General features: G+C 35.6%; 1 protein-coding gene across 3 annotated transcripts in view; it reads right to left on the reverse strand.

Moving 5' to 3' along the window:
• Positions 1-15,791, reverse strand: part of CDH18 (cadherin 18) — a 321,195-nt gene that overhangs the window by 150,870 nt on the left and 154,534 nt on the right. For all 3 annotated transcript variants that reach the window (XM_088053404.1, XM_088053413.1, XM_088053400.1), the window contains exon 5: positions 13,767-14,247. In XM_088053404.1, coding sequence (XP_087909530.1) covers positions 13,767-13,994 — 228 coding nt within the window. In that variant the 5' untranslated portion in view covers positions 13,995-14,247. The remainder of the gene's footprint in view (positions 1-13,766; positions 14,248-15,791) is intronic.

The following is a 15,791-nucleotide window of genomic DNA, read 5'->3' on the forward strand; positions in this document are numbered from 1 at the left end:
ACTCTCCTACACAGAGAAGAGTCCTTTTTGGCACTTGGTATTCAAGAGACTGAAACATTACAGACAAATTTTTTTGGAATAAGAGTATTGTCTTATTAAGTTTTAAATTCTCAGGTTGTCTTTAATTTCTAATTATGTGTTTTTAATTATGTGTTAACATTTTAAAAATGTGTTTTTAATTTTGGGGGTTTGTTTGTCTGTGGGGGTTTCTTGGGTGGGGGGAGGAGGGGATGAGGCTGGGAAAGATATTTCTTAGAGATATCACAAATGGGTCTTTCAATTTTCAAGAAACTTTAAGTTAACTTACTACTCAGTATCTACTGGGCCAGAAGGTAAACGTCTACATTCTCTCTAGGCTGCCTGTGTGGCTTGATATTTGTATCACATTTCTACTCAAGGATTTTTAAGCCATTTGCTTTAAAGTTTGCTACCAAGGGCTGACAGAGAAAAACATTTTGACTTAACAAAATGTCTTTTTCGGGAAAGAATCAGAAACATTACTCTAACTATCTGATTTCCACTCAACTACATTTGTATATGCTGCCTAATTAAGTCATATGCATTCCTTCGGCACCTGGAATGGGGAAACCCTGGATGTTCAGACAGACTGGGGAATGAGATGCTGGAGTGCATTGCTGCGGAAAGGGCCCTGCAGGTCCTGGTCCATGGCAAGCTGAACACGAGCCAGCAGTGCCCCAGCAGCCAGGAGAAACAACCCTGTCCTGCAGGGCATCAGGCACAGCATGGCCAACCAGAGGGGATTGTCCTGCTCTGGTCTGAGCTGGGGCAGCCTCACCTCCAGTGCTGGGGGAAGTTTTGGGTGCCACAATATAAGAAAGACACTAAACTATTAGAGTGTCCAAAGGAGGTTACAAATATGGTGAAAGGCCTTAGGGGGAAGCAGAGGTCTGTTCAGCCTGGAGAAGAGGAGACTGAGTGGAGATTACATTACAATTGCAACTTCTTTGAGGGGAAGAGGAGGGACAGGCAGTGATTTTCACTGCCTGTGTCCAGTATCACTGTGGTGACCAGTATCAGGACCTGAGGGAATGGTCTGAAATTGTTTCAGGGGAGATACAGGCTGAATATTAGAAAAGGGTTTTTCACCCAGAGGGTGGTTGGGCACTGGAACCGCTCCACAGGGAAGTGGTCACAGCACCAAACCTAAGAAAGTTAAAGAAGTGTTTGGACAATGCTCTCAGGTACATAGTATGACTCTTGGGATGTTACTGTGCAGGGCCAGGAGTTGGACTTAGATAATCCTAGTGGGTCCTTCCAACTCAGCATATTCTGTGATTCTGTGATTTTATCAACCACTGTATTAATTATCAATATCTCTATTGAAATAAGTATACTTGAGGGATGCAGAGCTGTCACTTTAATAAAAACTATCACTTTCCACAGTTGATTCACCAAGAGAAAAGTAATACATAATAGAAATATACTGAAAGACAAGATAGTCCAAGGTAAAGGTTAATAGCTCTATAAGGAAGAAAGTGGCCACAACTATGAGAAATTACGGAATTTTCACCTAAGAGTGTTTTTATTTTGAGCAAGGATATAAAAGGAAGTGAATTCTGGGTTCCACTGGTTTAGGACTCGCACACAGAGGCCTCTCAGTGGGATCTGATTTTCTGACAGTACGTGGTATCTATACCCTAAAGTCAAAATTGGAAAGAAACAAATCAAACACGACAACAATATGATTTCACTCCTAAACAGTGCACTAAAAGTATCACTAGCCACTTGTGAGACAAGAGTGCTTTTGGTTTGGGTTGGATTTTTTTCCCCACGGCTGTAGTCAATATTTAAGGAAATGCTACCATATACTGCACATATTTTAGCTTTTACTTGGAACCTACATTCAAATTTTACATGATCCTTATGATAATGATTTAAATAAAAACAAACTTTGAATGAGTCACTGTAAACTGTCAGTTTTCTTTAAGTATGAAAACTATTCCTTGTTCCTGGAAAGAATCATGTCACTATGTTTTCATGCAATATAGATAGAAAATTGAGAAACTATTTCTTCCAAATAAAATGTAAAATGAGACTTGCTGGTGCTCTTTTAGACATGTAGAGGAAATGTTTTCTAAGAAGGGAATATGGACTGGAAATTCTGAATTCATTACTCATATTCTCTGACACGGCCAAGCTTGGAATAATGTTTAGTATCATAACTTTTGTGATACAGGTGCGTGACAGGCAAAAATTATTTTTGGTAACATTTATCTGAGCTATCTGTATTAGCTCTGATTTATTGAATGCATTATTTTTCTGTCATAGTCTTTACCTGCTGAAATATGTCAATTCATTATTGAGAGACTAATTAGGAGCACTGATGTGACATTAAATATCAAATAATGCTATACTAAGCAGTTTCACCAATTTCATACATGAACAATTGCATTGTTTATTTTTAGGTAGTCAACCTTTATTTTTTTAGTTTGTAATTTTTTTATTTTTTTTTGGTTTGGGGTTTTATGGTTTTGGCAGCTTTTTTATATGGCTCCTGCCGGTTGTAGGAGGGAAGGGAAAGAAAGTGAAAAAACATTCCTGGCTCATATTACTTAAAACTGTCTATGTCACTACGCAACTCACTTCATTTTTTTTTTTTTTTTCAGTCAGAAGAATTCAGTCTTATTCACACTTCAAAAGCCATCCTGTCCCATAAAAAATCCTGTACCCAGAAAGACAACAGCTATAAAAGAATATAAAAATTCCAGAAATTAAGTTGTTAATTGAAAATATGGAGTTTATCAAATAATGTGGCTAATAATCTAATTAGTCACTTCTCATACAGAGACTGCCCTACATCAGCCTGGTAGCTCTTCTCTGAAATACTTCCTTTTGCTGGGGAAACAGATCAGAACATGAGAACCATGCATTGCATTTGAGATACAGATGCACTGTGGTTTTTTACAGTTACTGGTGGGCTTTTTCCCCCTTCCTAATGATTTCTAATATTCAATTTGTTCATTGGATTGTTTCCACACACTTAGCTGATGGAGTTTTATCTCAGAGATCATAGAACCTCACAGTCCTTTTAATGAGTGGTAACTGTCAACTTGGTCACTGCTCATGTGCCTCATTCTATCTTTATCTGTATTGAATTTCAGTCATTCTTAGAAGATTTTTCTGCTGGACTTCATTATGGTTGGAACTTCCCCTTTTTCTTCTCAGCTACATATATTTAATAAAATTTGTCACCTAACTATTAATTCTGCTTCCCACAAATAGTTTTAAATACTAAGTGGTATTGCTTTTCCCCATATGCAAGTTTTGGGGATTTTTGGAGATTGTTTTATGTTTGTTTACTGTGTTGCTATAATTGCACACTTTGGTTTTCAGATACTAAAGCACTTTTGTATACCTATACACCAAAGTTATTTGGTTAGGTATTTCTTCCTGGAGTACTGCAGCAGGTATGTGTGATAATTACTGTTCATTTTTTGATTTGCTTCAGTCTTTCCCACAGTGCCTCAGTCTGAGACTTCACTGTTCAAGGAACACTTCACCTTTGATGCATTCCTCATAAAATAACTGTTCAAGGTCTCCCACAGTTAAAATATTAAAAAGCATTCTTTTAACTTTCCTGCAACAGCCCTGTTTTGTTCTCTTTATATGTGTCATGTCCCAGAAGTGTATTTTGTTACAGCAGCCCCTGGTAGGCTTCCAGATCCTCGTGTTCCTAAAGAAGAATTTCTAATTGCCAGTTTTTCCTCAAACTCACTTTAATGAGTTATCTTGCTTTACAATTAACATTCAATATTTCTCAATCCTTTCTATTTCTCTCATTTGGAAAAAGACTATTTTAAAGGCTCTGCCTTTATTTGCCCTCACTACTGTATGATTTGGTCATTCCAACCTCTTTTAGCTCTTCATGTTTTTCTGCCTATTTTGCATTTGCTTCTTGCATTACTTAAGTTTAGATTTAGTTCCTCTTTTTTAGATTGATGACTAGATGACTTATGAGGCAGACATTTTTTATGATTCGAGCCTTTTGATATTAGGGTTTAAGCTCAATGTAAAATTAAACCTGTGTTCCAGGGAGTAAGTGAAGTCTCCCATTATTGTTGTACTTTTTCCTGTCTTAGAATCTATCTGAACACACTCAACACATCAACAGCAACTTTGTTATTTCAGTCCGTGGGATAATGATTATATTCTTGTAGTTTTAATATTACATCTGAAGCATTCATACAGATGTTAGATGCTCTTTGATTTGTTGAAAATTATGTTGCCATGATTTCACCCAAAATATTCAGATAGAAAGTATTCATATATCTAGAGTGTGGAAATATTGCTCCTGTAATACTTCCAAATCCAAAATTATACTTCTTTAGGCCACTATTGACTTTTACAATTAGAATTTATAATTAAAACTAAGTAGTAAGATATATATATATATATATATATATATACATAACACTTATTAAAAAGCTTAAAAAAAAAGTAAAAATGGACCATGCATTTCAAAATGGATTATATTTATATTAGCTATAAACATTTCTACTTGCTTTGCAAACATATACAAAAACCCTTTCCTAAACAGGCTTTCTTAATATAAAGCAGGAGGCTTGTTTGTTGAATAGCACATCTCTTTTCAGTATGCCAAGAATGTCTCAAGTGAAGTCCTTTGAATATTATGAAAAGATCTTTTCAGTAGAACTGTAATTATTAGCATGTCTTTCATATGAAACTTTGAAAATCTGTCTTTTTTATACTGATAGCTTAAATATCAATTATTAAAATTCAAAGGAAGACAATAAAACAAACACATTTTGGCAACAGTTAAGGTTACACGTATCTGACAGCACAACAGACAAGGACATGCAATGATCTCACGCCACGAAAATTAATTATACACTAAGCCTGACTTAATTCCAAAGTGTAAGTTTATGAATACAAACTATTAACTCGGATGATTGAAATTTTTGTTCGTTTGTAATCTGATAAAAAATTTTAAAATATTGTGAGAGGAGAAATGAAGACCTGATGCAAATATTCAAATATAGGATAGCTACACCACTATTCTTCAGTAACAGACCTAGGACAAGCTCTTCTGGTGAACTGACTTCCCAAGACCTTTAATAGTAATTTTTTGCAGAGTGACATTTCTGTAACAGTTCTATCTCCTGTTTTGAATAGCTCCATACAGGCTATCTGTCTTTTAGAAAACCTCAACAAAATTCTGGAGAGAACAGACCTTTTAGCAAACAGACCCAAGATCACAAGAATACAAAGATGACTTTAAAATTATTCTACTCCAATCTTCGATGCAAAGATTTATCACTGCTCAGGTTCTTGACTGTAAACCACTGTGCACAATCTGAATGCAGATACCACCTCTGCACTTTCCAAGCAAAGATGCCTCTGTTCTTCTTATTGTTATTTAAAGTATGTTTAAATTGCAGATGATAAACTTTAGGGAATACCTATTTAAATGAGAACTGTTTGCCAAGAACCAACCAGAGCTAATCCAGCTAGTCAGAAAAAAATAATAAAACACATTATGAAATAGTGCTTTCATGTTTTTAGAGGCTGGAGCTTTCCACTACTATAAGGAAAAAACCCCAGTGTATTTTAGAAATTAAAGACTTACAAAGGCATTTCGTCTCAATATTCATCACTGTGATTTTAGTTTCATAGACTGCGTGTTATATGATTAGAAACGACAGAATTTTTAGATTTAAACCTTAGTTCTCCTGCTTTACTTCTAATTGTCTCACACATCTTTATTGCCATTAAAAATGTGCATGTGTTCTAGAATACAAAAAAAATACAATTTGGGAATTAGATTTAAATTTTCTATGGGACTTGAAAGATAACATCTAGCCAATGCAACTTTTAAGGCTAAGAAGCAATTACTGAGAAGGCACCACATTCAAAATCAACAAATCTGAGTACTTTTCTTTACAGCTGCACAGCTGTATACAGTCTATGAATTTTACTGTCTCATATTCATCTTCTCTAAGACATTTTGAGCCTAATTAATAAACTGCTAGACCTGAAATTCTTATTCTGTTATAGCATCTTCACCTTAGAAAAGTGGGCCATAAAAGCCTGTTCTGCATTGTTTCATTTGTCACATCAGTCTAGATGAAAAAAGACCTAATTTTGATGTTCAATTAACTTCACCTTTTTAAACTTTTGCAGCTTGTTATACAGTAAATAAAATTATTTAGACTATACTTTAAATCATTCAACAGAAGTGCTCCTGTCAGTGTTTAAACAAGCCATGTCCAGATAACATTTCATCTTGCAAATGAATGAACTGAATGAGTTGATAAACTATAATTAATAGCAAAATGATGTAGCAGAATCTTTTAAAAGACAATAAAGGCATGTGGATGTTTAAAGTTACACAGACAATGAACATGAATGAGCACGTCTCTTACAGTAAGGTCAAGAAGATACTTGAGAAGTAACTGAGATGCTAATTCCCACTTGAGTTTATCAGCATGCCTTCAGCATCATTACTTATTGATTTACAATTAGATGGTGAATATCCTTAAAAAACAAAGATACTAAGCTCATGATTAATATAAAAATATGCAGAATTATCTTTGTTTCCTCATTGCTACATCTGATGGATGTAATTGGTGTAACACCTTTTTAATGCTTTTGTCTGCTTTTCTGTTTTTGTTTTTTTTTTGAACAGACACCAATTATATGGCCATTTTACATAGTTTTGATATAAAGATATGTCAGAGGCTAAGAGGCTCTGTATTCAAAGTATGGCATAAGTTAAAAATGCAATTACGAAGCAGGCATGTGGTACCACATCAGCTTCGTGGTGAGTCAGTCTTGGTTGGCTCCTAAATACCAACCAGCTGCCCTCTGTCTTCTGTTTTAAGATCATAGAGGGAGAAAATAAGATGAAGCAATGTTCATAGAAAAAAAAACAGAGGGGTCACTGACTAGTCATTATAACACATTTAACATGAGGAAATGGAGTTAATTTTTTGGCAATTAAAATAGAGTTGGATGTTGAGGAAAAAAAATGCAAAAAATTAGAGACAACTTCCCCCCACACCGGACTTTTTCCCAAGATCACCTTCAGTCCTGACTAGTCTCTCTCTTCTACCCTAGGGGCACAGGCAGACGGGGAATGGAGGTCTGTGGTCAGCCCATTGCAGCTCCTTTTTGCCGATCCTTTCTCCACACGCTTCCTGCTCCAGCCTGGGGCCTTCCCAGGAGCCGCAGGGAAAGCCCAGCCCGGCCGGGGTCTCTCCCTGGCCGCAGGCCCATCCCTGCCGGCTCTCTGCCGGCCCCGGCCCCGCTCCCGCTGTCCCCCCGGGGCTCGCAGGGCTGTTTGTGGCTCGGTTCCCCTGGCTCAGCCCTGGCTGCCGGGCAGCGTTTTGCCCTCCCTTGGCCAGGCTTTCCCCGGGGCTCTCGCCCGCCCGCCCGTGGCTGAGGGGCTCAGCCGGGCCCAGCCCTGGGGCCGCTGCAGCCGCCGGCACCGCCTGGGGCCGGGCCGGGCAGCCCCGACACGTGCCCGGCGCCAGCGCTTCGATATGTTAAACCAGCTCATGACCAAAACAAGGAAAAATAAATAAATAAAAAAAATAATTAAAAAAAGGGAACAAGGCTGTGTTTCTTCTCAAAAAATTACTGCTAAACAATTTAAGTGAGAAACGGCAGCTCCACGCAAAAGATGTTGGTTACATCAATGTCGTCATTCAGTGTAGAGAAGATGTAAAAGTCATGGAACTTGGCTGCTGGTGTGGCAAATTAATGAAAGGATAAGAAGTGAAAAATATATTAAAAATAAAAATTTAAAAAAAAAACACATTAATAAAGTTTTGTTCAGAGTTCTTCAGTCCATAATAACTTCAGGGAAAATTACATCACCTTGACAAAATTAGTTTGAACCATTAATTTAAATAATGGTCTCCACATAGATGATGTTTTACAATATAGACCTGACAGACTCTATAAAGCTTCCTTACAAAAACACTTATTACTTTGACAGATTAGATTTAATGTAGCTGTTTTGACATAAAAGAGCCAGTTTCTTTTTGGTGCGATTTCATGTTGACTTAAATGAAGTTAAACAAGGTAAACACTTTATCCTGTGTCTTTGGACTAGGACTGAACTTCAATATGTTCATACTTTTCTATTTCTTCGGTTGGTCTGTCAAGTCAAAATGCTCCTGTCATTGTTATGCTTCAGGAAACCTCAGCTATAGCTGGACACACTGGAAGAAAGTCAGACTGATCAGGCTGATGAAAGCTGTCTCTTCTCTTGAATCTGATTTTCCCCCAAGTAACCTTTGAATATTTAGAGTTTCCACTTAAAAAAACCTCAAAACCAAAAATGCAAAGGTCCACAGCATTTTATGACTTGTAGAATTCAAGTAGTGTGCCCTCCACTTTTTAATGGGGAACCAAATAACATTTGTCAAATGAAAGTAGGAGGCAGGAAAGTTGTCTATGCAAACAGAACTCCGGACAAAACAAGTACAAATGCATGCATTTTTATTTGGGAAAGCTTTTGGCGTGGAAAGAATATTGAGTTAGCTTTTTTGTAAAAATTACCATAAGAAAGGATATGGCTAGCATGATATAAGGCCATATAATGTTGTGCTATACTGATATCAGGTTTATTCTTCATGTTGTTCTTGCTACTACATTTTCCCTAGGTATAGAGGAAAATTATTTTATATAAATACATTATTTGCAAAACTAGCAACCTCAAAGATAGCATGTTATGTTGCATGAGATGCATGTTATTGGAGAAGTTGCTTTTGTTGCTGATGCCACTTGTCTACCTTCTTACAGAGGCATGAAAATGGCTAACAAATCATGTGCGAAATATTTAGACTATGTCACCTACACTTTTCTTTTAATTTTCTCTAATATAAAATAAAACTCCTTTTTATCAAAATAAATTTTGGAACTATTTGCTTTTGCTAAAAATACTGAAACGTCTGATATACTTTATTTTATGTAAACCTCTAGAATTGAATAAAAGTGTTTTAATTGTTAAAATTCAATTTTTTTTCTTCCTTGGCACTTATTCTAAAACATATATAATGTCCCCTTACTGTCATTAAATCAGAGATAGGAAATTCTCTTGATATGGTCAGGGAAGATTAGATTCACTGTCTTGTATGAGAACTAACTTATTGCAATGACATGTCACATATTACTTTGAAAAAGCAATTTTGAATGACAAGTCTGTTGTGCTGTATTTATGGCTTCAAGAATAAAATGATAAATTAAAATAGTTACTATCTTGTAAATCCAATAAAACACCTGGGATTACTTTCCTAATCTAACTTTCAGTACAAACATTTCAAGACATATTAATTGTTACTTTCTTCTCCCCTTTCCTGTATTCACACTCATTTACAACTGTTCTATACTTCCTTGTCTCCTACATCAACATAAATCTGAAATGTTTTTGCATTACAGGTAAAGATGTAAGAACTAAGTAAAGTGCCACCCCCCAAATAAGGGAAGAAAAAAGCCGTTGAACACCAACGCAGATCTGCATACCTGAACAGTAATTCCTATTTACTCTTCAGAGGACATCTGAAGTGGATTAAGAGGTATAGGTTTGATATTTCAGAGATCCAAAGGGTTCACAGATAAATTATCAGTCTTGTGCATCATATTCCACTGCTATTCAGTCTTAATAGCATGACTCAGCCCCAAATCCACAATGATCTTTGTTTTATCACTGCTTACTTCCCTCTCCAAAGTAAAAAACACAACAGATGTGTAGTTATGACTTGCTTTCAGTGCAACCAATTTTTATAAATATCCTTTTAAAAGGGAGCAGACCCTCTGGAGACAGAGGTGTGAAAGTTCAATATGAAGGATGTTATGGGCTGAAACACAGTCTGCTTCACTTCTTTCCTAAAATTCTTTATTTGCTACTTTTTTCATGAGTTGACACATAAGTCACCTAACCTAGAAACATGCAGAAAATGCAAGAGAAATGTAAACTATATCAGCTGTGACAACTGAGAAATGTAAAAGCTTGCAGTACTACAAGCCAAGTTTTTCTAGATTTTTGCAAGAAAATCTTCATTCCTCTGAGCTGGTGCAGCAGGTAACTGATTTGTCATCAGGCCATAGCGCATTCGCTAACCCTGCCCCTTTCTGCACTCATGGCTGTTACTTCATTAGAATAATTTACATCAGAGACACACAAAAGAAGTCTCATATAACTGAAAGCTGTCTGTGCATTCAAGTTACTTATCTGAAACAAGGATGTTTAATCTTCCTTACTCAAATTTTTACAGATTCTGTATTTCAAATACACTCACACAGACACATACACACACACATTTGCACCTGCAGGTGGATAATTTATCTGAACTAACATTTCCAGATACCACTGATCATTCAGAAGTTTTCCAGAAACCGTCCACAAATAATTAATAATTTTGGTAAAAGAAGTCACTGTGTTTTTAAACACTTTAAAGACACCTTTTTAAATACAAAACTATTTATTTGGGTTCTTTAATCAGTGAAACATACTCTGAAACACTGAAAACTTACCCCAAGTGCAACAGCAGGGAACCAGCCCAATAATATGAAAACCACAGACAATATCTACAAAAGGATCATTTTTTATTTCTACAATAAGCTCATTTTTCCAGGACCTGTGCCTCACCATGTTCCTAGAAAAACCTTGTGAGTACAGTTAATAGGGATTAATTCTACACAGATTGCAATTCTCCAAATGACATTTTCTTAGGAAAAAAAGGAATAATGGGGAAGGCGGGGTATGCTTGATATTAAAATATAATGATAACTTGTTGTACTAACACTGTTTTTTTGATGATGGCAGTGAATTAATCCATCCTCTTGACAGTCATTTCACAGTAAGAATGAGAAAGCTTACCATTTTCATTGCAGGACTACCCTATTCTTGTCCTCACTGTGCCATTTCCATGACAAAGACTGTGAGCATTATAACACCATTGTACATAATGACTCTGCTTTCTGTGATGTTACTCCCAAATTTTGTGTGAAATATGTGAAAGGACAGATCTCAAATGGCAAAACTCTCACCAGTGAAGCAGAGTAGTCTACAGAATTAATAATTGACAGAATTGACAGCATGCTGCCACCCAACAGAAGCCTGGAATAAAAGAGAACTGACTTCCTGTATAATTGAGGGGCTTTGTGTGATAATTACATGTTAAATTAAAGGCACGCAAAATGAGACCTTGATGAGGTGTGTACAATTAAATGCAACGTTAGTAAAAATTCTATTTTTCTAAAATGTCTGGTTTTTTTGTTAAATGACCACTATTAAAATTGTGTTAATTACTAATATTATGACAGACTCAGACAGGCTTTCCCCCCACTTTTTAAAAATGAAAAGTGTATGCCTGAGCTAATATAATTGATCTTTTTTCAAATCAGGTTATCAGAATCATCAGACCAAGAGGAAAATAGAGTGCAGTTGCTTTTAAGTTCCACAAAGCTTTTGCAAAGATAAGCTTAGTAATGTTGTGAACTACTCATTGTAGAAAATTATGAGCACCAGAGGGAATTATTTGAGGAAAATGGGAGAAAAACTGGTAAGTACAGAGGGAGAAATATCCTCAAACAAGGCATGCAGTCACATTTTGACCACAAAGAATTGAAAGAAATTCTATTCATTGATCTCTGTAAATGTGGCATTAATAGAGTGGTCAAAGGATGAAAAAAAAATATATAATATTATCATAAGAACATAAAATTGAAAGGGACCATGCTCACTGAATCCAGGCTTCTGTTCTGGGATGCAGTCATGTATATTAATGCTTTCATAAAGACAAGTATGCTGTATTTTGAACCCACTTCAGCTTTGGTTTTCTCTCTTCCTGTTAGTAATCTCTTCCAGAATCTGATTCATTCTTGTTTTCATTCTAAGTTAACTAAATATTAATTCTAAATTAACTCATGCCCACCAAAACCTTATTTTTTTTAAGTGAAATTGCAATCAACTCAAATAGCTTTTATTTTTCATTGTGGTTTCTTCTGAGGTGTATTTATAGAATATTATGTGCCTTCTGCTATTATTTGCGGAAATTATTAAACAAACATATTTTATTCTCCATTCCTTTCCCTGCATAATGTTTAATTCTTCCTATACAGCTTCACATATAAATCCACTTTTCTTGGCCAAAAGTAACCGGAATAGCAAATATGTTAACATTATTTTCCACAATGGTTTTGGTGCCCTTTATCACTGTTTCTTATATATCAGCTTTTGCAGCTTAGCATCACATTTACCTTCTTTAAGGCATGATATTAGATCTGGCAACAAGATCTTTTTCTTCCTCTGTCAATTACAATAAATCACTAGTGTATAACAGAAATACAGAATTGTTCTGTATTCACGAGGTTTACTCTCTATTTCTATATCCAAATCACATTCATAATATCTAGGTCTTTCCAGGCAATGTTTTGATTCTCCTGCATAACTTTGCATCAACAATATTTTTGAAATTTTTTTCTATTCCAAAATAATTTATGAAAATGTTAATCCATGTAAAGTGGTTTGAAGGCGTATATCCTTGTCCCCTTATCCATTTTAAAAGCTTCTATTTCAATGCAAACCATTTAGAAAGGGCCTTTCTTAGTTTACCTTTCCTTTGCATATCTCAATAACTTTTGGCATTCTGAAATCCTTAGTATTTTACTAAGTTTGTCATAACAGAATATTTTTTCAGCCTTTGTGTTAACAGTCCCTTAAATACAGTTGTTCCACTTCCTATTTTTAGTTCAGATGATACTGTTCAAATCTGGAAGCCCTCACTATCAGACATCTGTGATTTCAGAACCTACTGGTTTCCTTGCATATCTTTCTACAGTATAATTTTCAGAATTCACAGTTTCAAGGGAAACTAAAATGAAATAATTGTTTTTCCATGCCATTCTTCCCCATTAACCATCTTCCTTTATCCCTCATATTCTATGTATTTCTCTGATTTCATTAAGGAAATTAAGACTCATGTTATCTAAGAAAAAAATTCTATCATAATGCAGCAAGACAGCCTCCAGGGAGAGCTAAACTTCCTCAGTCATGTATCACAGGTTAAAACTATATAGAGAATTTTGTGTTATTTAATGCAAAGTTAAAACACAAGCGCTACAGACAACATTACACATGATGAATCAGACTTCAGCTGACCAGGGTTCAGTTCAATTATATTAGTCTGAACTTCATGACTGAAGCTCACTCTATAGATCAGAACATAAATGCTGGGCTTGTTCTTACAGACTTCTGAGGAACTCCAACAAGTAATACACCTTGTGCCTCCTCATATGAAAAAATCCACAGAGGGTTTCCTTTTGGAGGAGATCTTTTCCACCCTACACTCAGAGTGGAATGAATACCCTATGGAGCTTAGATTGCATTTGTAATACTCCCTGAAGGAGAACTGGATATAATTCTGAAATAGTCTGGAAAAGCCATTAGCAGTGACCCCATGCATTCAGGGTTCTGGAAATTGATGTAACAGGATCAACTGCAGTCACTGTGTTTAGCTGAGCTCAGAAGGAAAACTATTTTATCATATTTTAGAATCTTCATCCTATATACTTTTATTTATCTTTTTGATAATAAACATAGTATACACAGGCAATTGCCAAGTTCACTGTAAATATATGCATCAATCCAAGAGGTGTCTTTCTTTAAAATTGGAGGTGCCATCTAAGGAGATAAATTATTTGCCTCTTATCAGTGCCACATTTCAGGGGATGGAAAAAAAAAAACAAACAAAGCCAAAAGAAAACAACCACCTTACCTTTCCTACATACTGAGGATCTGGTCCCATGTGTTCTTCTAAAACAAAGAACTGATTCCACACCCATCCACGCTTTGGACGATGATGCACTTCTGTTTCGCCTTCTATGTGTTTGGTTTGATTTCTGGTCACCTTGATGGAGCCATGGTGAGCAGCTCCATAACACCTCTGCACAAAACAGAGACAAACTAGGACTGGGCAGATACAAGATGTACTTGTAATTCTCATTGTAGGATAAGATTTCTGTTCAAGGTTTTCTTTCTCTTGTCCTTTTCAGCCGTAATCCTTCAGTAAGTTCCCGAGAGAGAAGGTGAAGTCTGCTCCAAAAATACAGTCCAAATTGGGTTTTTCTGCTTGTTCATGGTTTAGCTGCCCATTTGGGAAAGCTCAAATTATATTTACATTATGAAAAGCTGACTGGAAAAATTGGTATTTCTTCTGAGGTCTTCACAATTGAGTTCCACAGCCGACCATTTTCTATCTAATGTGAAAAGGAAAGAAAGACACTTACTCATCACTAAAACCAGCAATTTTCAGGTTTCTGACCTTAGATTACACTCAAAGTTGTACTCAAAATTTCTTTTCAATCCCTCCCGTGAAAACACTTCCTGATTGTTTATGTTAAAATATTGTAAGACTTAGGATGGTTCCCACAAGCTGTGAAAACCTGGATGAATTAGAACAGCTCCTTTGGCTTTTACCTACAAATCATTGACCTGGTCTGGCAGTAGAATAAAATCAGTGCTACAGTGTCATTAAATAGTGATCGCTAAATCATTTCACAAGAGTTTTTGATATTCTATACACCCCACAGATATCCAGCTTGATGAAAAATACCTAGTCTATAATGGGTTTTGTGAGAATGCCACCAAAATGGGCTTTGAAAATTCTGAGTCAATACTAGAGCATACTGACAGGAACCTTCAGTCAAAATGTTCATTTTTACACCCTGTGCTTTATATAAATTCCAACCAATATCATCTAGGACATCATAAAATTATGTCATACTGACAAGAAGTTCATGTTGTTTTGATATCAGTATTTCCAGTATATTGACAATATTTTCTCAACCTCAAAAAGGAAAATGTAACTTTTATTTTACAATAGTGAAATGTGAATATATATGGAAGTTGTTGTAGTGCTTAAAATATTTCTACAACCTTAGAGAAACAATTACATTAAGGTAACCATTTGTTCAGTTATCTGATGATGTCAAAGATTATATCCATATCAGTAAGTCCATCAGGAGCCTAAAAACATGCAACTGAAACTACAAAAATTGGAATCTTCTAATACTGGTTTTCATTGAGTATCATAAAGCTACATAAACAGAAACATAAGGTACATAAACAGAAACAAAATAAACTAATTTTGTTTCTAGGTTTTGTAGGAACCAACAGAATAAATTCAAAATCCCTAAAGAATAATCAAAGAAGAATTTAGAAATCAGACAGAAAAATACTGCAGTGGAAGAAAATTTATCAGGTGTCTTTTGGCTACAATTTCTTTGAACTTATGTTTCTCTCAAGTCCATAATAGTAATGGAAACCCAAACCTCTTAGCTGAGAACAATTCCTCATCAGAACAATGGAAGAATACTTCAACTCTACTGCACATTAGAAATAGACAGAAAGGATGTATTTTCCATTGCTAGTACTCAGTTCAGGACAGTGGGTTTTGCTGAAGAAAAGAAAGAACTCAGTCTCTTGTGGCTACGCAGAAGCTCAAAAAGAAACTCTGTATAGCATTTTCAACTGAAGAAATAAATTTTTAGATGTTTAGCATTATCTGACTTTTTATTTACATAGCACTGTAGTCTACCCTCAATCCCTATGAAGTCCAAGACACCATTCCCTTAAAATCCTGGGATTGCATCTCAGAAAAGATTTATACAACATGAAGAATTATTATCTCTTATAAATTCAAATGTGATTTAATAGGAATTTTTTTTACAGTTAAATGTTGTATAATGTCTAAGTTAGATCAGAGACACAATCCAGCCCTTCTGGGTCTCACATTTATTTC

The sequence above is a fragment of the Pseudopodoces humilis genome, chromosome 1, assembly GCF_049639895.1.
Source record: "Pseudopodoces humilis isolate 2021_Gansu_Grassland_sample_001 chromosome 1, ASM4963989v1, whole genome shotgun sequence".
Lineage (NCBI taxonomy): Eukaryota > Metazoa > Chordata > Aves > Passeriformes > Paridae > Pseudopodoces > Pseudopodoces humilis.